The following is a 23054-nucleotide window of genomic DNA, read 5'->3' as shown; positions in this document are numbered from 1 at the left end:
GACTGCAGTCAGGGGAAAAGCTCTACGAGGCCAGTAGTAAACCCACAGCTTGAATGAGGAGTGTGTTTGTATTTGTGTAACTTGGAGGGAAAACTGTGCAAAGGTCTTTTTGTGCTCTATTTTTAGACTAATGTACTGTACATTTTTTTTGGCATGTCATCGTTTGTTGGGTGTTGCTTATTGGATCACCAAAAACCCCACAAAAATACCCTGAAATATAGTGATATTTTGGGCCATATGGGGTATCAGGGTGCAACTTCTTTGCTGTTTGGAACAAAAGGAAATTTCGCATTTTCTCATCTCCCATTAAATATCTACTAGAGACTGATTATGGCTCAGTCTCACAGACTGAGGGAAAAGTGATGAAATCAATTCAATTCAATTCCCTGCTGGACTGATGTGAGAACAGTGGAGCGCTAAAGTTCAGTAACCTAACTGCTGGATAACTAGTTAACATTAGGGCATTGTATGTCTTCAGAAAGGTGCAGACATTATTATTATTATTTTTTTTCCGGTCCACCTTAAATGCTGCAGCCTCTGCAAACTGTTGCACCATTTAAGGTGGAACGGTAAAGTTAGCTAGCTAGCTAGCGACTGAGACAAACTACCAGTGATCTTTTTTTTAGCCTGTTATAAAATAATTTGCCCATGAAACATTGAAACTAGACGTTAAACCATGGTAATATAGTGCTGATCATCACTTTTTTTCATCTTACCAGTCATTCTCATTTCCCTTCGTTTGAAGTGTGTCTTTGAAAAATCTCTGTATGAAGAGCTAACAACCCCTATCCCTTCTCCTTAACCTAACCCTCCAGCCTAACAAGAATCGGGACAAGTGTAAGTGGTAGGGCCAATGGGTGAAATGTGATTAGGCCTATATCTATCAAGAATCATTTAGGCCCAATCCCATTTAACCCCTTGGCTCTAACACTTATCCCTACCCCTCTGTTTTTGCACTTTCATCTCTAGGGGTAGGGTGTGCCGATTCTTGTTAGACTGGAGGGGAGGGGTGAGTTAGGGCTATATGACCCTTTAAACAGAGATTTTTCACTAATATTAGAGGCACTAATAAAACATTTTATTTGTTTCAAGTTATGACAAGCACTATATCACCATAGTGTAATGTGTAGTTTTACTGTTTTCTAGTTAGCTAACTCCGGTTCTACCTTAAATGGTGCAACAGAGATGGCAGTAGCTGCAGCATTTAAGGTGGAGCAGAAAAATAAAATGCAATAAGTGCTAATAAAAGCTAGTTTCAGCTCTCTATCACAGAGGAATTAAAGAAAGAACAATAATAATGAATTGCTTTACCACCCGCCCCCCCTTTCTGAAGATAAACGATTAAGATAGTTAAGTAGTTGAACTTCAGCGCTATAGTGCTTTATATAGTTCTATATATCGGGTATCAGGTGCTTGAATGATTGTCACAATTATTAGGGGGAGGACTTCACCCCTTCCTCTTGTTACACTTGAAAAGAAGGAGTAAGAGTACAATAGAGAAATGATATTGGACCTAATTTTACCTCAGTTCTGGATATATGGAATGCACCATTAGTATTATGACCTGTTGGATCATTGACTTTGACTGTTAAAATCTGGTGAAAATCTAAAGGGGTGTGCCATATCTGATTGTATACAATAACATTATAAAATAAAATGTAATATCCACTTTTTTTCCTCAATGTTTCAGTGTTTTTCGTATTGCCAGGAATATTATCGCAAAAATACTACGAAATATTGTGATGTTTGGTTAGGTTATGTTTTTTTCTGACTGTTTTTTTTTCATCTCTTTGTCTCCAGGTCAACTTCTAACTGGATGAAGCCAGACTTAATGGATTACTCTTGATGATATGACCCTGACTGACCCCTATGCAGAGCACAGCCTAGTCATCGTGTTTACTCTTTCAGACCAGAAGTTTCGACCATGAGACATTTATTCCTGTCATTCAGTTAAACCATTCAGAGTCACCAGCAGACAACACCCTTCAGGACTGAGGATTACTTAAACCATCCTTAGTCATATTTACCCAGAATTCATCAGCCCGAATCACACCAACCAAAAAGCCACCATGTACGGCAGCGCCCGCTCAGTGGGCAAAGTGGAGGGCAACCACAGTGGAGGAAGCAACCAAAGCCCTGGGCGCTCGCCCCGCCTGCCCCGCTCACCACAGCTAGGCCATCGCCGCACTAGCAGCACAGGGGGCAGCGGGGGTCCCGGCGGGAAAACCCTCTCTATGGAAAACATTCAGTCACTGAACGCTGCCTACGCCACATCCGGCCCCATGTATCTGAGCGACAACGAAGTGGTGTCCTCTGGGCCGGACCTGCCCAAGAGCACCATGACGCTCGGCCGCTCGGGGGGCCGGCTGCCCTACGGCGTCCGCACCACTGTGATGGGCAGCAGCCCCAACATCGCCACCGGTTCCCCCGGCTCTATGGCCAGCGACTCCATCGCTTTCGGGGACCACCACATGCCGTCGAGCATGGCGTCCACTGTGCCTCACTCGCTGCGGCAGGCCCGCGACAACACCATCATGGACCTGCAGGCGCAGCTGAAGGAGGTGCTGCGGGAGAACGAGCTCCTGCGCAAGGAGGTAGATGTTAAGGAGAGCAAGCTCAGCTCCTCCATGAACTCAATCAAGACCTTCTGGAGCCCTGAGTTAAAGAAGGAGCGTGCACTTCGCAAGGATGAGGTCTCCAAGATTGCTGTGTGGAAGGAGCAGTACCGAGTGGTGCAGGATGAGATGCAGGTAAGCGCATCTGATTTATATATGTCATGTTCTGTCTGGGGATGCGCTGTGGTGTGGGAATTATTCTCAGTATTGGCAGATTATTACTTTTATTTTACATTTGACTGGTATTTTAGCTTATGTTGCACTGGGTCCTGCTCTAAAACATATTTTTTAATACTTTTTCTGTATTTGTAACACTTCTTAAGTAAATAGATAGATTGATTTATAAGTAGAAACATACTTTATTGATTCCAGAGGGAAATTCTTAAAAATATTACACTTGATGCCTTGCTGCCCAAGGCAGTGGAGTCTTAAATGTCTTCCTAACAGAATCTCAAAGGCAGCGATATGTCTCAGCATTGCCACAATCTCAGCACTTCACTGCTAGATATGGGAGTTTAGCTGTGTTGCATTATTCATTATCATTTTTTATTCTAACAGAATAATCAAAATCAAATTAAATTTATTTCTTTAGCACTTTATACTATTGCTTATGTTGTGGCAAAGCAGCTTTACAGAAATGTGTTAGCAACACAGAGAATCAGACAAAACGTAGAACACTATACAGAACCACTAATTATCAATAAGAAGAAATTTTGCGCCATCGCGGGAGCCATCGCGGGAGCCATCGCGGGCGCCATCGCGGGAGCCATCGCGGGCGACATCGCGGGCGCCATCACATGCACCATCATGGCTTATATATTGTTGGGGGACCCATCCTCCTTTGGTCAGACAACTGAAAAATATTAACCCCTAAAAAAGTCATTATCCATCCAGATAGATTTAATATACAGCTCTGGAAAAAAATAAGAGATTACTAATAAAATGATGAGTTTCTTTGATTTCACCAAATTAAAAACCTCTGGAATATAATCAAGAGGAAGATGAATGATCACAAGCCATCAAACCACCAAACTGAACTGCCTGAATTTTTGCACCAGGAGTAAAGCAGCATAAAGTTATCCAAAAGCAGTGTGTAAGACTGGTGGAGGAGAACATGATGCCAAGATGCATGAACGCTGTGATTTGAAAAACCATGGTCTCTAAATGACTATATTTGTATTTGAAATTTGTTAGAAATGTTTTTTGTAGTTTATAGAATAAAACAACAATGTTCATTTTACGCAAACATAAACCTATAAATCAGAGAAACTGATTCAGAAACTTCAGTGATCTCCAGAGCTGTATATTCAGGTAAATTGCCACAACAGCAGTGGAAGCAGTTAGAAAATTCCTAGTTTGAGTTCATATGAACTTTGATATAATCAGTAGTGAAAAATGAGCGACTAATTCGAGGCAGGTGGTTGAAGGGGAAGCTTGTCTTCCCGAGGCTTCAATCAGGAGAACCGGATTGAGGACCATCTATTGGTATCAGGCCGGACAGGTGGACAGTCAATAGAATAGAGTAGAAACTTTTATTCTGACATGACATGACTGGCTGCCTCCCTGCATTTTCTTACTCCTGCAGACAGATAAGCTTTTTTTTTTTTTTCCTTTTCTGAGCTTCTGACCTTACTAACAAGTGTTGCAGCACCTTAAACGTAACTGTGTTCTCAGTGCTCTCAGTGTTCACGCCGTCTGAAAGTAATTGTTCTATTAATAAGGGGGCTGAGGTGTGAAAAAGGCTGGTTAGGTTTTTCTCTGCTTTAGCACACAATAGGCCTAATCTATTGGCGTGTAATCTCATCGTGACATTTCATTTAGCTCCTGGCACAGAGAGAGACAGTGCTCCGTCAATTGCAGATGGGGTGTGATTACTGAAGCGCTCTGTGCTGCTGAAAGCCTTTCTGAGGCTGGCTTTTCTCCCCTTGTTACACATACAGCTCTGGAAAAAATTAAGAGACCACTTCAGTTTATGAATCAGTTTCTCTGATTTAGCTATTTATAGGTTAGGGGTGGGCGATATGGCTCTAAATTAATATCACAATATTTCAGGGTATTTTTGCGATAACGATATACTTGGTGATAAAGGAAAAAAGAAAAATAATTCATTAATTAGAAGAAGAATATAGTATAATTGTATAACAGTATAATCATAATGTGGCAAAATAAATAATAAAGCATAAAATATAAATAATGCAGCAAAACATATTGCAGAATATTTTCATGCATAAAAACTGCAAACAAAAACAATTATATAATAAATACACTTAAAACTTTACAGTAAATAATAGACTACTTTTAAGACAGAACATCTCTATTACACAATATGGATTTTTAATATCATTATATTTCTGTGTCACGATATATTGTATATGATAGAATATTGCCCACCCCTATTATATAGGTTTATGTTTGAGTAAAATGAACATTGTTGTTTTATTCTGTAAACTACAGACAACATTTCTCCCAAATTCTAACTTAAAAGATTGTCCTTTAGAGCATTTATTTGCAGAAAAATGAGAAATTCTGGCTAAAATAACAAAAAAGACAAAAAAGCTTTCAGACCTCAAATAATGCGAAGAAAACCAGTTCATATTCATAAAGTTTTAAGAGTTCAGAAATCAATATTTGGTAGAGTAACCCTGGTTTTTAATCACAGTTTTCATGCATCTTGGCATCATGTTCCCCTCCACCAGTCTTACACACTGCTTTTGGATAACTTTATGCTGCTTTACTCCTGGTGCAAACAATTGAAGCAGTTCAGCTTTGCTTGATGGCTTGTGATCATCCATGTTTCTCTTGATTATATTCCAGAGGTTTTTAAATTTGGTAAAATCAAAGAAATAATTTTTAAGTTGTCACTTATTTTGTCTTATTTTATTTTACATAAAATAAGTATATGTGTCTGTGCAGGAAAACAGCAGCGGCATTCAGTGTGTTTGGTCTCAAATCCTAAAGAGAGCAGCCTACTATCTTTTTATTTTCATACATAAAACCACTGTACAGAATCTTTCATCTGCTGAATCTCCGTCTGAAGTGACTTTTGTCTGGAATTCTCTAGAATGTAAATGGTTTATACCGTATTCTGTCTGCTGCGCAACTGTTCCAGTAGCAGTTTTAACATAAGCAATGCCTTTTCATCATATCTGATATAAGCAGAGGAAGCAGAGCAAGCGTGTAACGGAAAATATGTTAATGGTGGCGGTGAACTGAGTGTGTTATTATTGGACCAGAATCTAGCCTCTCTGGATTTGGTTCTTAAGAGCTGATGGCAGGAGCTGTTTTTGCACTTTATCAGTCCCGAAAGGCAGCTGGTACCACTAACTGTTAAAATCAGGGTTTTTCATGTTTTCTGATGTTCTTCTGTTCTGTGTTGGTGGTAGGTGGATCGAGTTGCATTAGAAATGATTTTTTAGCTGGCTCCACCTTCAGTCAAATTAGAAAAAAAATGCTTAAACAATTGGAGGGGTAGTTTGGGAGGGGCACTGGGTGATGTATGGGTTTAGGGGCAGGGCAGGAGGGACAGTTGATTAGGCAGTGTGCCTCTGATGGCAGTGAAATGCAGATGGATTGAGGTCCCCAGGTGGGTGCCATTTTTGATTGACTGATTTGTATATTCTGAGTGTCCTTGTGCCAAAGTCCTTGTCCTTTGAAACGTCTAGATTACCGGGTTTAATATTTCCCAAATTAAAATTCCTTTTTGTTTGCTTTCATTTGCCCAGCAGTGATTATTTCAGCAGTGAGTCTGAAATAGTGGATAGAATTTTGATATGACTAAAAAATTAAAAAATAAGAATTCACATATGAAAGCTTCAGATCTTTCAGAGTGCCTATTATGGCTTGAATTTTGGTTATAGTTAGAGCCAGGATTTTTTTTTTCGCTTTTGTTGCATCGCTAGAACATTTAATTCTTGCAGCCCTGTTTTTTCTCTGATAGTGCAAAGGGCATAGCACTCTTTAAATCCAGTGTATGTGTTTGCACCTGTGTGTGAGTGAGTGAGTGTGTGTGTGTGTGTGTTTGCACCTGTGTGTGTGTGTGTGTGTGTGTGATCAATTTTGAGCTGTGTTTCAGTACCAGGGGCCATGTCCTCAGTGACTGGACTGTCTGTTGTTTCCTTGGAGTGATGCCAGTTGAACACACAGCCCCTAGAGAGACAGGAGCTCTCATGATGGTAATTTAATCTTGAGAGTACACACACACACACACACACACACTTTCCTTCTCCCTCTCTGTGGTGCTCAGTTACTTCTTGTTACCGGTGATTGTTGGTTGGTGCTGTTTTAGTGAGTTCAGGATGGCATGTCTAAAATATTAATACACACTCAGTCATGACATCTACCTGAAGAAATATCCTCTGCACATCTCTCCATATACTATATTTTTTGCACTATAAGGTGCATCGGGAGCATTTTAAAGCAAGTTAAATAAACAAAACTGTAATTCTTAAAAAAAAAAGAAAAACATTTTACATGAGTCGGACAAGTAAAACGAGAGCTGGATGTTAATCTACACAGATTTCTCTCCTGAAAACTGTTTATTTAAGTGAGTAAAGCGCTTCCATTTCCTTACAGTAAGCTTAGATTTTTTTCTAGATTACCACTAAAAATGGAGCATTAGCATTAGCGGCTAACTGATAGGTAATACCGCCCGACAGCACTACTCTGAGGAACCCTGAGTGTTCTTTCAAACCACTATTAGCTAGCCGTTTGTCCCACGTGGCTTGTTTTAACATGGTAAACGACATGGTAAAACTAAATCTGATATAGTCGCCTTTGAACGGCTGAAGAACTAGCGCGTAGCAGTTAGTGGGTAATGTTAATGCTGCTCCAGCAGTGCTAGCCAGGGTTAGCAGCAGGCTACAGGCTGATATACTCACCTCTGAACAGCCAAAGACCTAGAGCATAGAAACTGAAATGAAAGTCCTATATAATACTCCTGTATAAAACGCAACGAATTACAAGGCACCCTGATGATTTTTGGAAAAATTGAAGGATTGAAGTGTGCGCTATAGTGCGAAAAATACGATATACCTTGGTCCATGTGTGGTTGGTTAAGGAAATGAATGGAAATTAACTAGTTTGAAACCATACTAACATTTATTATTGTGTTGAGGCCTGTGTAAGCCTGTTACAGAAATAGTATTTTTCCACTTATTGTACAATATATGGACAAAATCTTAATGCATTTTTGGTCTGTAATTGATATTTAGGGCCCGAGCACCGAAGGCGCAGGCGAAGCCTGCACCGGAGGTGCAAAGCCCTATTGTTTTTGGTCCGTTTATTATTATTAGGGCCCGAGCACCGAAGGCGCAGGCGAAGCCTGCACCGGAGGTGCAAAGCCCTATTGTTTTTGGTCCGTTTATTATTAGGGCCCGAGCACCGAAGGCGCAGGCGAAGCCTGCACCGGAGGTGCAAAGCCCTATTGTTTTTGGTCCGTTTATTATTATTAGGGCCCGAGCACCGAAGGCGCAGGCGAAGCCTGCACCGGAGGTGCAAAGCCCTATTGTTTTTGGTCCGTTTATTATTATTATTATTAGGGCCCGAGCACCGAAGGCGCAGGCGAAGCCTGCACCGGAGGTGCAAAGCCCTATTGTTTTTGGTCCGTTTATTAGGGCCCGAGCACCGAAGGCGCAGGCGAAGCCTGCACCGGAGGTGCAAAGCCCTATTGTTTTTGGTCCGTTTATTATTATTTTTATTTACAAACTTCGCGCCCATTTTTGAGGCCTTTCCGATACTCGAAAACTCTTGCATTTTGGCACAGACGTCAAAGCCCGTGAAAAATTTAAAATTACATTGTTCACAGGTTTGGGCGTGGATCAGGAGCTCTATAGCGCCCCCAAACGTTGCCAGTGGCCGGGATAAAGTTTGTCCAATGTGCACCAACTTTGGTACGCTCATTGACCTCATTATACCGATCAAGAATCACTTGGATTTATTTGACTCCGCCTAACAGGAAGTCGGCCATTTTGGCAGGAATTCGCAAAATAAAAAGTTTCCCGTGGTGTTTTGGGTGGGTTACGATGTTCGAAAACTCATAAAATTTCACAGGCCTATTGGGCATAGGCTGTACTTTGATGTATAATTGGAATTTTTCATATTCATAATTTATCAGCTCTCTAGCGCCACCTATTTTATATGACATTTATAGAAAGCTCTTAGCCTCTTCTAAATTAGCAGACCCAATAATGCCTTTAAATGATTTCGAGAAATGTAATCATTTTTCTAATGTGGTGCTAAATGACCCTACAGCGCCCCCTATTTGGTTTAGGCTAATAATTAGCGGTAGCTGTCTCAAATTTTCCCCAATGTTCAAAATTTTTGGTAGAAACATAGATATTACGATGCCACACATAATACCCATTGGCATGTATTAGCTCCGCCCAACAGGAAGTCGGCCATTTTGAAAAATGTTAAATTTTTAAACATTTTTCACATACTCATTCGAACTCCTCCTAGAGTCTTTGTCAGATTACAACTAAATGGTCTGTGGATAGTCTCCAGACATACGTGGTGCTAAATTGCGAAGAAATAGTCGATAGCTGAAACGATGTCGTAATGGCGGGCAATTGATTTAATGGAGACACAACACTAAACCAAATAGAAACATTAGCATTGTCAGAATACAGCTGCTTGGAAATTCATGAAACTTGGCAAAAACATAAAAGACATCATTACACACATTTTCAGTGTTGATATGATTGACTCCGCCCAACAGGAAGTCGGCCATTTTGAAAAACGTGCATTTTACACACATTTTTTGCATACTTTGTCGAACTCCTCCTAGGGAATTTGTTGAATACTCTTGATATTTGTCAGCAATAAACTACTACCATCCGTGATGATAAATTGCGAAGGAATAGTCGATATCTAAAACGAGGACGAAATGGCGGACAGTTAAATTGCTGGAGATACCCCATTAAAATAGGAAGTAAATACATTCTGGTGTTGGTAGGTGTTTGAGGAGGTTAAACAGGTTGAAAACTCTCGAAACTTTACAAGCCTGCTTTATTTAAGCGGTCCTTTGATTAAAAATTGAAATTTCATATATACATATTTCATTGGCTCTATAGCGCCACCTAGGTTTCAATGCATATTTGACATTACGGAAATGCTCAAAAACTCTTGAAAATTGTCAGATTCCATAAGGTCTAAAAACACTTTACAAAAATTGTGATAATTTTTTCATGTGTAGCTAGCGGACTCTATAGCGCCCCCTAATTCATTCGTTTAATAAATTAGCTGTGGATGTGTCACAATTTGTCTAATCTTCTCAAATTTTGGTAGGAGCGTAGATACTATGACTCTGCACATATTTGCATTTGGTTTGTATTAGCTCCGCCCAACAGGAAGTCGGCCATATTGGATTTTGTAATTTTTTTACACTTTTTTTCACAAACTCATTTAAACTGCTCCTAAAGTCTTTGTCAGATTACCTCTAAATTAGCTGAGAATGAACATCAGACACAGTTGATAAAAATTGCCAAAGGAATAGTTGATCGCTAAAACGGTGACGTAATGGCGAGCAATTGATTGAATAGAGACGCAACACTAAACCAAAGTGAAACCATGACACAGTCAGAACACAGATGATTAAAAATTCATGAAACTTGGCAAAAACACAAGAGACATCATTAGACACGTTTTCAGTATTGGTAGGACTGACTCTGCCCAACAGGAAGTCGGCCATTTTGAAATATCTGAATTTTGCATACATTTTTTGCGTATGTTGTCAAACTACTCCTAGAAATTTTGTTGAACTCTCTTGGTATTTGGTAAATATAAACATTGAACATATCTGATGATAAATTGTGAAGAAATAGTCGATATCTTAAACGAGGAGGGAATGGCGGACGGTTGAATGTTTGAGATGCCACATCAAAACTGGAGGTTGACACATAGGTAATGCTAGGAGTTTTGAGGACGTTATAAGAGAGAAAAGCTCACAAACTTTGACCGGCCTGCTTATCTAAGGCTGTTGTTTGATGTAGAATTAGAATTTCAAATACATGTATTTTAACAGCGCCATAGCGCCACCTGTATTTTAAATGGATATTTCACATGTTTAACAGGATAGAAAACTCTTGAAAATTGGCACACTCAATAAGACCTCAAAATTACTTTTACCGGTTTCTCGGTTTGGCCCGGTACGATTTGCGCTGTTGTGCGAGGGCCCTACGTCCCCCTGTGACAGGGGGACAACTCGTTATTATTATTATTATTCTGCCTCTTTGCGTCCATTTTTGAGGCATTTCCGATACTCGAAAACTCATGAATTTTTGCACAGGCCTCAAGCTCGGCGAAAATTTTAAAGTTCCAAAGAGGCTGGACTTTGGCGTTGTTCAGGAGCTCTATAGCGCCCCCAAACGTCGGCAGTGGCCGGGATGAAGTTTGTCCAACGTGCACCAACTTTGGTACGCTCATTGACCTCCTCATAAACAACAAGAATCAATAGGTTTTATTTGACTCCGCCCAACAGGAAGTCGGCCATTTTGACAGGAAGTTGCAAAATAAAACGTTTCCCGCTGGGTTTCGGAGTGGTTAGGATGTTTGAAAACTCCTAAAATTTTACAGAGCTATTTGGCTTAGGCCATACTTTGACCGTAAGTTGGAATTTCGTAAATTCGTCTTTCATCAGCTCTCTAGCGCCACCTATTTTATATCATATTTATGAAAAGCTCTCAGCCTCTTGATGATTGGCAGATTCAATAAGTCTTTGAAATGATTTAGGAATATTTTGTCGTTTTTCTCATGTGTAGCTAGAGGACTCTACAGCGCCCCCTATTTTGTTTAGGCCATTAAATTAGCTGTAGCTGTCTCAAAATTTCTCCAATATTCTCGATTTTTGGCAACAACATAGAAACTATCATCCCGCACATATTACCCATTGGCTTGTACTAGCTCCGCCCAACAGGAAGTCGGCCATTTTGAAATTTGTGGAATTTTTACACATTTTTCACGAACTCATTCAAACTCCTCCTAGAGTCTTTGTCATATTACCTCTAAATTTGGTGTGGACAGGCTCCAGACATACATGGTGATAAATTGCGAAGGAATAGTCGATAGCTGAAACAATGACGTAATGGCGGACAATTAATTTAATGGAGACGCAACACTAGACCAAAGTGAAACCATGACACAGTCATAAAACAGATTATTGAAAAATCATGAAACTTGGTAAAAACACAAGAGACATCATAAGACACGTTTTTAGTATTGGAATGATTGACTCCGCTCAACAGGAAGTCGGCCATTTTGAAATATGTGCATTTTACACACATTTTTTGCATACTTTGTCGAACTCCTCCTAGGGAATTTGTTGAATACTCTTGATATTTGTCAGTAATAAACTAGTAACACACCTGATGATAAATTGCGAAGGAATAGTCGATATCTTAAACGAGGACGAAATGGCGGACAGTTGAACTGCTTGAGATGCCCCGTTAAAACAGGAAGTGAATACATTCTGGTGTTAGTAGGTGTTTGAGGAGGTTAAAAAGGTTGAAAACTCTTGAAAATTTACAGGCCTGCTTGAATTAAGCAGTACTTTCATCTGAAATTAAAATTTCTTGTATACGTATTTCATTGGCTCTATAGCGCCACCTAGGTTTCAATGCATATTTGACATTACGGGAATGCTCAAAACCTCTTGAAAATTGACAGATTGCATACGACCTAAAAACACTTTACAAATATTTTGACAATTTTTTCATGTATAGCTAGCAGACTCTACAGCGCCCCCTAATTCGTTTGTTTAATAAATTATCTGTGGATGTGTCAAAATTTATCTAATCTTCTCAAATTTTGCTAGGATCGTAGATAGTATGACCCTGCACATATTTGCAATTGGCTTGTATTAGCTCTGCCCAACAGGAAGTCGGCCATATTGGAATTTGTAATATTTTTACAAATTTTTCACAAACTAATTTAAACTGCTCCTAAAGTCTTTGTCAGATTACCTCTTATTTCGCTGTAAATGAACAACAGACATATTTGATGATAATTGCCAAAGGATTAGTTGATCGGTAAAACGGTGACCCAATGGCGAGCAATTGAGTCACTAGAGACGCAACACTAAACCAAAGTGAAACCATGACACGGTCAGAAAACGGATTATTGAAAATTCATGAAACTTGGCCAAAACACAAAAGACATCATTACACACATTTTCAGCATTGGTAGGACTGACTCCACCCAACAGGAAGTCGGCCATTTTGAAATATCTGCATTTTACACACATTTTTTGTGTACATTGTCAAACTACTCCTAGCAAATTTGATGAATTCTCTTGGTATTTGGTAAAAATAAACATTGAACATATCTGATGATAAATTGTGAAGGAATAGTCGATATCTCAAACGAGGACGAAATGGCAGATGGTTGAATTTTTGAGATGCCACATCAAAACAGGAGGTGCAAACCTAGGTAATGCCAGGTGTTTTGAGGAGGTTATAACGGAGAAAAACTCACAAAACTTGACCAGCCTGCTTATCTAAGGCTGTTGTTTGATGTAGAATTAGAATTTCAAATACATGTATTTTAACAGCACCATAGCGCCACCTGTATTTTAAATGGATATTTCACATGTTTAACAGGATAGAAAACTCTAGAAAATTGGCACACTCAATAAGACCTTAAAATTACTTTTACCGGTTTCTTGGTTTGGCCCGGTACGATTTGCGCTGTTGTGCGAGGGCCCTACGTCCCCCTGTGACAGGGGGACAACTCGTTATTATTATTATTATTAGGGCCCGAGCACCGAAGGCGCAGGCGAAGCCTGCACCGGAGGTGCAAAGCCCTATTGTTTTTGGTCCGTTTATTATTAGGGCCCGAGCACCGAAGGCGCAGGCGAAGCCTGCACCGGAGGTGCAAAGCCCTATTGTTTTTGGAATGTTTATTATTATTATTATTATTATTTTTATTTACAAACTTCGCGCCCATTTTTGAGGCCTTTCCGATACTCGAAAACTCATGCATTTTTTCACAGACATCAATACCCGTGAAAAATTTGAAATTCCATGGTTCATGGGTTTGGGCGTGGTTCAGGAGCTCTATAGCGCCCCCAAACGTTGCCAGTGGCCGGGATGAAGTTTGTCCAATATGCACCAACTTTGGTACACTCATTGACCTCCTCATGCAGAACAATAATCACTCGGTTTTATCAGACTCCGCTCAACAGGAAGTCTGCCATTTTGACAGGAAGTCGCAAAATAAAAAGTTTCCCGTGCTGGTTTGGAGGGGTTATGATGTTCGAAAACTCATAAAACTTGACAGGCCTATCTGGCTTAGGCCGTACTTTGAGACTTAGTTCTAATTTTGTAAATTCATCTTTAACCAGCTCTCTAGCGCCACCTTTTTTACATCACATTTATGGAAAGCACTCAGCCTCTTGATAATTGGCAGATTCAATAAGGCCTCAAAATTATTTAGAAACGTTTTGTCATTTTTTTTGTGTGTAGCTAAATGACTCTACAGCGCCCCCTATTTATTTTAGCTAATTAATTAACTGTGGCCTTCTCAAAAATTCTCCAATATTCATGATATTTGGTAGAAACATAGACAACATGATCCCGCACATATTACCAATAGGCATGCATTTGCTCCGCCCAACAGGAAGTCGGCCATATTGGAATTTGTGACATTTTTACACATTTTTCACATACTCATTCGAACTCCTCCTAGAGTCTTTGTCAGATTACCTCAAAATTGGGCGTGGATAGGCTCCAGACATAAGTGGAGATAAATTGCGAAGGAATAGTCAATAGCTGAAACGGTGTCGTAATGGCGGGCAATTGATTAACTAGAGACGCAACACTAAACCAAAGTGAAACCATGACACGGTCAGAACACAGATGATTGGAAATTCCTGAAATTTGGCGAAAACACAAGAGACATCATTAGACACGTTTGCCGTATTGGTAGGACTGACTCCACCCAACAGGAAGTCGGCCATTTTGAAATATGTGCATTTTACACACATTTTTTGCATACTTTGTCGAACTCCTCCTAGGGAATTTGTCGAATACTCTTGATATTTGTCAACAATTAACTACTTACACACCTGATGATAAATTAAGAAGGAATAGTCGATATCTTAAACGGGGACGAAATGGCAGACAGTTGAATTGCTTGAGATACCCCATTAAAACAGGAAGTGAATACATTCTTGTGTTGGTAGGTGTTTGAGGAGGTTAAAATGGATGAAAACTCACAAAACTTTACAGGGCTGCTTGTTTTACGTGGTCCTTTGGTCTGAAATTGAAATTTCATATATACGCATTTCATTTGCTCTATAGCCCCACCTAGGTTTCAATGAATATTTGACATTACGGGAATAATCAAAAACTCTTGAAAATTGTCAGATTGCATAGGACCTAAAAACACATTACAAATATTGTGATAATTTTTTCATGTGTAGCTAGCTGACTCTACAGCGCCCCCTAATTTGTTCAGTTAATAAATTAGCTCTGGATGTGTCAAAATTGGTCTAATGTTCTCCAATTTTGGTAGGAATGTAGATACTGTGACCCTGCACATATTTGCAATTGGCTTGTATTAGCTCCGCCCAACAGGAAGTCGGCCATATTGGAATTTGTAAGATTTTTACACTTTTTTCACAAACTCATTTAAACTGCTCCTAAAGTCTTTGTCAGATTACCTCTTATTTCACTGTAAATGAACAACAGACATATTTGATGAAAACTGCCAAAGGATTAGTTGATCGCTAAAACAGTGACGTAATGGCGGGCAACTGATTGACTAGAGACGCAACACTAAACCAAAGTGAAACCATGACATGGTCAGAACACAGATGATTGAAAATTCATGAAACTTGGCAAAAACACAAGAGACATCATTAGACACGTTTTCAGTATTGGTAGGACTGACTCCGCCCAACAGGAAGTCGGCCATTTTGAAATATCTGAATTTTACATACATTTTTTGCGTATGTTGTCAAACTACTCCTAGAAATTTTGTTGAATTCTCTTGGTATTTGGTATATATAAACATTGAACATATCTGATGATAAATTGTGAAGAAATTGTCGGTATCTTAAACGAGGAGGGAATGGCGGACGGTTGAATGTTTGAGATGCCACATCAAAACTGGAGGTTGACACATAGGTAATGCTAGGAGTTTTGAGGACGTTATAAGAGAGAAAAGCTCACAAACTTTGACCGGCCTGCTTATCTGAGGCTGTTGTTTGATCTAGAATTAGAATTTCAAATATATGTGTTTTAACAGCTCTATAGCGCCACCTGTATTTTAAATGGGTATTTCACATTTTTGGCAGGATAGAAAACTCTTGAAAATGACCACACTTAATAAGACCTCAAAATTACTTTCACCGGTTTCTCGGTTTGGCCCGGTACGATTTGCGCTGTTGTGCGAGGGCCCTACGTCCCCCTGTGACAGGGGGACAACTCGTTATTATTATTTTTATTTACAAACTTCGCGCCCATTTTTGAGGCCTTTCCGATACTCGAAAACTCTTGCATTTTGGCACAGACGTCAAAGCCGGTGAAAAATTTTAAATTACATTGTTCACAGGTTTGGGCGTGGATCAGGAGCTCTATAGCGCCCCCAAACGTTGCCAGTGGCCGGGATAAAGTTTGTCCAATGTGCACCAACTTTGGTACGTTCATTGACCTCATTATACCGATCAAGAATCACTTGGATTTATTTGACTCCGCCTAACAGGAAGTCGGCCATTTTGGCAGGAAGTCGCAAAATAAAAAGTTTCCCGTGGTGTTCTGGGTGGGTTACGATGTTCGAAAACTCATAAAATTTCACAGGCCTATTGGGCATAGGATGTACTTTGATGTAAAATTGGAATTTTTCATATTCATAATTTATCAGCTCTCTAGCGCCACCTATTTTATATGACATTTATAGAAAGCTCTTAGCCTCTTCTAAATTAGCAGACCCAATAATGCCTTTAAATGATTTCGAGAAATGTAATCATTTTTCTAATGTGGTGCTAAATGACTCTACAGCGCCCCCTATTTGGTTTAGGCTAATAAATTAGCGGTAGCTGTCTCAAATTTTCCCCAATGTTCAAAATTTTTGGTAGAAACATAGATATTACGATGCCACACATAATACCCATTGGCATGTATTAGCTCCGCCCAACAGGAAGTCGGCCATTTTGAAAAATGTTACATTTTTAAACATTTTTCACATACTCATTCGAACTCCTCCTAGAGTCTTTGTCAGATTACAACTAAATGGTCTGTGGATAGTCTCCAGACATACATGGTGCTAAATTGCGAAGGAATAGTCGATAGCTGAAACGATGACGCAATGGCGGGCAATTGATTTAATGGAGACACAACACTAAACCAAATAGAAACATTAGCATGGTCAGAATACAGCTGCTTGGAAATTCATGAAACTTGGCAAAAACATAAAAGACATCATTACACACATTTTCAGTGTTGATATGATTGACTCCGCCCAACAGGAAGTCGGCCATTTTGAAAAACTTGCATTTTACACACATTTTTTGCATACTTTGTCGAACTCCTCCTAGGGAATTTGTTGAATACTCTTGATATTTGTCAGCAATAAACTACTACCATCCCTGATGATAAATTGCGAAGGAATAGTCGATATCTTAAACGAGGACGAAATGGCGGACAGTTGAATTGCTGGAGATACCCCATTAAAATAGGAAGTAAATACATTCTGGTGTTGGTAGGTGTTTGAGGAGGTTAAACAGGTTGAAAACTCTCGAAACTTTACAGGCCTGCTTGATTTAAGCGGTCCTTTGATTAAAAATTGAAATTTCATATATACATATTTCATTGGCTCTATAGCGCCACCTAGGTTTCAATGCATATTTGACATTACGGAAATGCTCAAAAACTCTTGAAAATTGTCAGATTCCATAAGATCTAAAAACACTTTACAAATATTGTGATAATTTTTTCATGTGTAGCTAGCGGACTCTATAGCGCCCCCTAATTCATTCGTTTAATAAATTAGCTGTGGATGTGTCACAATTTGTCTAATCTTCTCAAATTTTGGTAGGAGCGTAGATACTATGACTCTGCACATATTTGCAATTGGTTTGTATTAGCTCCGCCCAACAGGAAGTCGGCCATATTGGATTTTGTAATTTTTTTACACTTTTTTTCACAAACTCATTTAAACTGCTCCTAAAGTCTTTGTCAGATTACCTCTAAATTAGCTGAGAATGAACATCAGGCACAGTTGATGAAAATTGCCAAAGGAATAGTTGATCGCTAAAACGGTGACGTAATGGCGAGCAATTGATTGAATAGAGACGCAACACTAAACCAAAGTGAAACCATGACACAGTCAGAACACAGATGATTAAAAATTCATGAAACTTGGCAAAAACGCAAGAGACATCATTAGACACGTTTTCAGTATTGGTAGGACTGACTCCACCCAACAGGAAGTCGGCCATTTTGAAATATCTGAATTTTGCATACATTTTTTGCGTATGTTGTCAAACTACTCCTAGAAATTTTGTTGAATTCTCTTGGTATTTGGTAAAAAATAAACATTGAACATATCTGATGATAAATTGTGAAGAAATAGTCGATATCTTAAACGAGGAGGAAATGGCGGACGGTTGAATGTTTGAGATGCCACATCAAAACTGGAGGTTGACACATAGGTAATGCTAGGAGTTTTGAGGACGTTATAAGAGAGAAAAGCTCACAAACTTTGACCGGCCTGCTTATCTGAGGCTGTTGTTTGATCTAGAATTAGAATTTCAAATATATGTGTTTTAACAGCTCTATAGTGCCACCTGTATTTTAAATGGGTATTTCACATTTTTGGCAGGATAGAAAACTCTTGAAAATTACCACACTAATAATAACGAGACCTCAAAATTACTTTCACCGGTTTCTCGGTTTGGCCCGGTACGATTTGCGCTGTTGTGCGAGGGCCCTACGTCCCCCTGTGACAGGGGGACAACTCGTTATTATTAGGGCCCGAGCACCGAAGGCGCAGGCGAAGCCTGCACCGGAGGTGCAAAGCCCTATTGTTTTTGGTCCGTTTATTATTAGGGCCCGAGCACCGAAGGCGCAGGCGAAGCCTGCACCGGAGGTGCAAAGCCCTATTGTTTTTGGTCCGTTTATTATTATTATTATTATTATTATTATTCTGCCTCTTTGCGTCCATTTTTGAGGCATTTCCGATACTCGAAAACTCACGCATTTTGGCACAGACCTCAAGCTCGGCGAAAATTTTAAAGTTCCATAGAGGCTGGACTTTGGCGTTGTTCAGGAGCTCTATAGCGCCCCCAAATGTCGGCAGTGGCCGGGATGAAGTTTGTCCAACGTGCACCAACTTTGGTACGCTCATTGACCTCCTCATAAACAACAAGAATCACTAGGTTTTATTTGACTCCGCCCAACAGGAAGTCGGCCATTTTGACAGGAAGTTGCAAAATAAAAAGTTTCCCGCTGGGTTTCGGAGGGGTTAGGATGTTTGAAAACTCCTAAAATTTTACAGAGCTATTTGGCTTAGGCCATACTTTGACCGTAAGTTGGAATTTCGTAAATTCGTCTTTCATCAGCTCTCTAGCGCCACCTATTTTATATCATATTTATGAAAAGCTCTCAGCCTCTTGATGATTGGCAGATTCAATAAGTCTTTGAAATGATTTAGGAATATTTTGTCGTTTTTCTCATGTGTAGCTAGAGGACTCTACAGCGCCCCCTATTTTGTTTAGGCCATTAAATTAGCTGTAGCTGTCTCAAAATTTCTCCAATATTCTCGATTTTTGGCAACAACATAGAAACTATCATCCCGAACATATTACCCTTTGGCTTGTACTAGCTCCGCCCAACAGGAAGTCGGCCATTTTGAAATTTGTGGAATTTTTACACATTTTTCACGAACTCATTCAAACTCCTCCTAGAGTCTTTGTCATATTACGTCTAAATTTGGTGTGGATAGGCTCCAGACATACATGGTGATAAATTGCGAAGGAATAGTCGATAGCTGAAACGATGACGTAATGGCGGACAATTAATTTAATGGAGACGCAACACTAGACCAAAGTGAAACCATGACACGGTCATAAAACAGATTATTGAAAAATCATGAAACTTGGTAAAAACACAAGAGACATCATAAGACACGTTTTTAGTATTGGAATGATTGACTCCGCCCAACAGGAAGTCGGCCATTTTGAAATATGTGCATTTTACACACATTTTTTGCATACTTTGTCGAACTCCTCCTAGGGAATTTGTTGAACACTCTTGATATTTGTCAGTAAAAAACTACTAACACACCTGATGATAAATTGCGAAGGAATAGTCGATATCTTAAACGAGGACGAAATGGCGGACAGTTGAATTGCTTGAGATGCCCCGTTAAAACAGGAAGTGAATACATTCTGGTGTTAGTAGGTGTTTGAGGAGGTTAAAAAGGTTAAAAACTCTCAAAAATTTACAGGCCTGCTTGATTTAAGCAGTACTTTGATCTGACATTAAAATTACATATATACGTATTTCATTGGCTCTATAGCGCCACCTAGGTTTCAATGCATATTTGACATTACGGGAATGCTCAAAACCTCTTGAAAATTGACAGATTGCATAAGACCTAAAAACACTTTACAAATATTTTGACAATTTTTTCATGTATAGCTAGCGGACTCTACAGCGCCCCCTAATTGGTTCATTTAATAAATTAGCTGTGGATGTGTCAAAATTTGTCTAATCTTCTCAAATTTTGGTAGGAGTGTAGATAGTATGACCCTGCACATATTTGCAATTGGCTTGTATTAGCTCCGCCCAACAGGAAGTCGGCCATATTGGAATTTGTAATATTTTTACACATTTTTCACAAACTCATTTAAACTGCTCCTAAAGTCTTAGTCAGATTACCTCTTATTTCGCTGTAAATGAACAACAGACATATTTGATAATAACTGCCAAAGGATTAGTTGATCGGTAAAACGGTGACCCAATGGCGAGCAATTGATTCACTAGAGACGCAACACTAAACCAAAGTGAAACCATGACACGGTCAGAAAACAGATTTTTGAAAATTCATGAAACTTGGCAAAAACACAAAAGACATCATTACACACATTTTCAGCATTGGTAGGACTGAATCCGCCCAACAGGAAGTCGGCCATTTTGAAATATCTGCATTTTACACACATTTTTTGTGTACATTGTCAAACTACTCCTAGCAAATTTGTTGAATTCTCTTGGTATTTGGTAAAAATAAACATTGAACATATCTGATGATAAATTGTGAAGGAATAGTCGATATCTCAAACGAGGACGAAATGGCAGATGGTTGAATTTGTGAGATGCCATATCAAAACAGGAGGTCAAAACCTAGGTAATGCCAGGTGTTTTGAGGAGGTTATAATGGAGAAAAACTCACAAAATTTGACCGGCCTGCTTATCTAAGGCTGTTCTTTGATGTACAATTAGAATTTCAAATACATGTATTTTAACAGCGCTAAAGCGCCACCTGTATTTTAAATGGATATTTCACGTGTTTAACAGGATAGAAAACTCTTGAAAATTGGCACACTCAATAAGACCTTAAAATTACTTTTACCGGTTTCTCGGTTTGGCCCGGTACGATTTGCGCTGTTGTGCGAGGGCCCTACGTCCCCCTGTGACAGGGGGACAACTCGTTATTAGGGCCCGAGCACCGAAGGCGCAGGCGAAGCCTGCACCGGAGGTGCAAAGCCCTATTGTTTTTGGAATGTTTATTATTATTATTATTATTTTTATTTACAAACTTCGCGCCCATGTTTGAGGCCTTTGCGATACTCGAAAACTCATGCATTTTGGCACAGACATCAAAACCCGTGAAAAATTTGAAATTCCATGGTTCATGGGTTTGGGCGTGGTTCAGGAGCTCTATAGCGCCCCCAAACGTTGCCAGTGGCCGGGATAAAGTTTGTCCAATGTGCACCAACTTTGGTACGCTCATTGACCTCATTATACCGATCAAGAATCACTTGGATTTATTTGACTCCGCCTAACAGGAAGTCGGCCATTTTGGCAGGAAGTCGCAAAATAAAAAGTTTCCCGTGGTGTTTTGGGTGGGTTACTATGTTCGAAAACTCATAAAATTTCACAGGCCTATTGCGCATAGGCTGTACTTTGATGTAAAATTGGAATTTTTCATATTCATAATTTATCAGCTCTCTAGCGCCACCTATTTTATATGACACTTATAGAAAGCTCTTAGCCTCTTCTAAATTAGCAGACCCAATAATGCCTTTAAATGATTTCGAGAAATGTAATCATTTTTCTAATGTGGTGCTAAATGACTCTACAGCGCCCCCTATTTGGTTTAGGCTAATAAATTAGCGGTAGCTGTCTCAAATTTTCCCCAATGTTAAAAATTTTTGGTAGAAACATAGATATTACGATGCCACACATAATACCCATTGGCATGTATTAGCTCCGCCCAACAGGAAGTCGGCCATTTTGAAAAATGTTAAATTTTTAAACATTTTTCACATACTCATTCGAACTCCTCCTAGAGTCTTTGTCAGATTAGAACTAAATGGTCTGTGGATAGTCTCCAGACATACGTGGTGCTAAATTGCGAAGGAATAGTCGATAGCTGAAACGATGACGTAATGGCGGGCAATTGATTTAATGGAGACACAACACTAAACCAAATAGAAACATTAGCATGGTCAGAATACAGCTGCTTGGAATTTCATGAAACTTGGCAAAAACATAAAAGACATCATTACACACATTTTCAGTGTTGATATGATTGACTCCGCCCAACAGGAAGTCGGCCATTTTGAAAAACGTGCATTTTACACACATTTTTTGCATACTTTGTCGAACTCCTCCTAGGGAATTTGTTGAATACTCTTGATATTTGTCAGCAATAAACTACTACCATCCATGATGATAAATTGCGAAGGAATAGTCGATATCTTAAACGAGGACGAAATGGCGGACAGTTGAATTGCTGGAGATAACCCATTAAAATAGGAAGTAAATACATTCTGGTGTTGGTAGGTGTTTGAGGAGGTTAAACAGGTTGAAAACTCACGAAACTTTACAGGCCTGCTTGATTTAAGCGGTCCTTTGATTAAAAATTGAAATTTCATATATACATATTTCATTGGCTCTATAGCGCCACCTAGGTTTCAATGCATATTTGACATTACGGAAATGCTCAAAAACTCTTGAAAATTGTCAGATTCCATAAGATCTAAAAACACTTTACAAATATTGTGATAATTTTTTCATGTGTAGCTAGCGGACTCTATAGCGCCCCCTAATTCATTCGTTTAATAAATTAGCTGTGGATGTGTCACAATTTGTCTAATCTTCTCAAATTTTGGTAGAATCGTAGATAGTATGACCCTGCACATATATGCAATTGGTTTGTATTAGCTCCGCCCAACAGGAAGTCGGCCATATTGGAATTTGTAATATTTTTACAAATTTT

At 39.4% G+C, this 23054-nt stretch overlaps 1 protein-coding gene across 12 annotated transcripts in view; it reads left to right on the top strand.

Annotated features, from left to right (window-relative positions):
* erc1b (ELKS/RAB6-interacting/CAST family member 1b) overlaps positions 1-23054 on the top strand; it is a 385708-nt gene that overhangs the window by 14766 nt on the left and 347888 nt on the right. For all 12 annotated transcript variants that reach the window (XM_049475044.1, XM_049475045.1, XM_049475043.1 and 9 more), the window contains exon 2: positions 1801-2750. In XM_049475044.1, coding sequence (XP_049331001.1) covers positions 2070-2750 — 681 coding nt within the window. In that variant the 5' untranslated portion in view covers positions 1801-2069. The remainder of the gene's footprint in view (positions 1-1800; positions 2751-23054) is intronic.

Source organism: Astyanax mexicanus, chromosome 2, assembly GCF_023375975.1.
Source record: "Astyanax mexicanus isolate ESR-SI-001 chromosome 2, AstMex3_surface, whole genome shotgun sequence".
Lineage (NCBI taxonomy): Eukaryota > Metazoa > Chordata > Actinopteri > Characiformes > Acestrorhamphidae > Astyanax > Astyanax mexicanus.
This window is presented reverse-complemented; position numbering and strand designations above follow the sequence as displayed.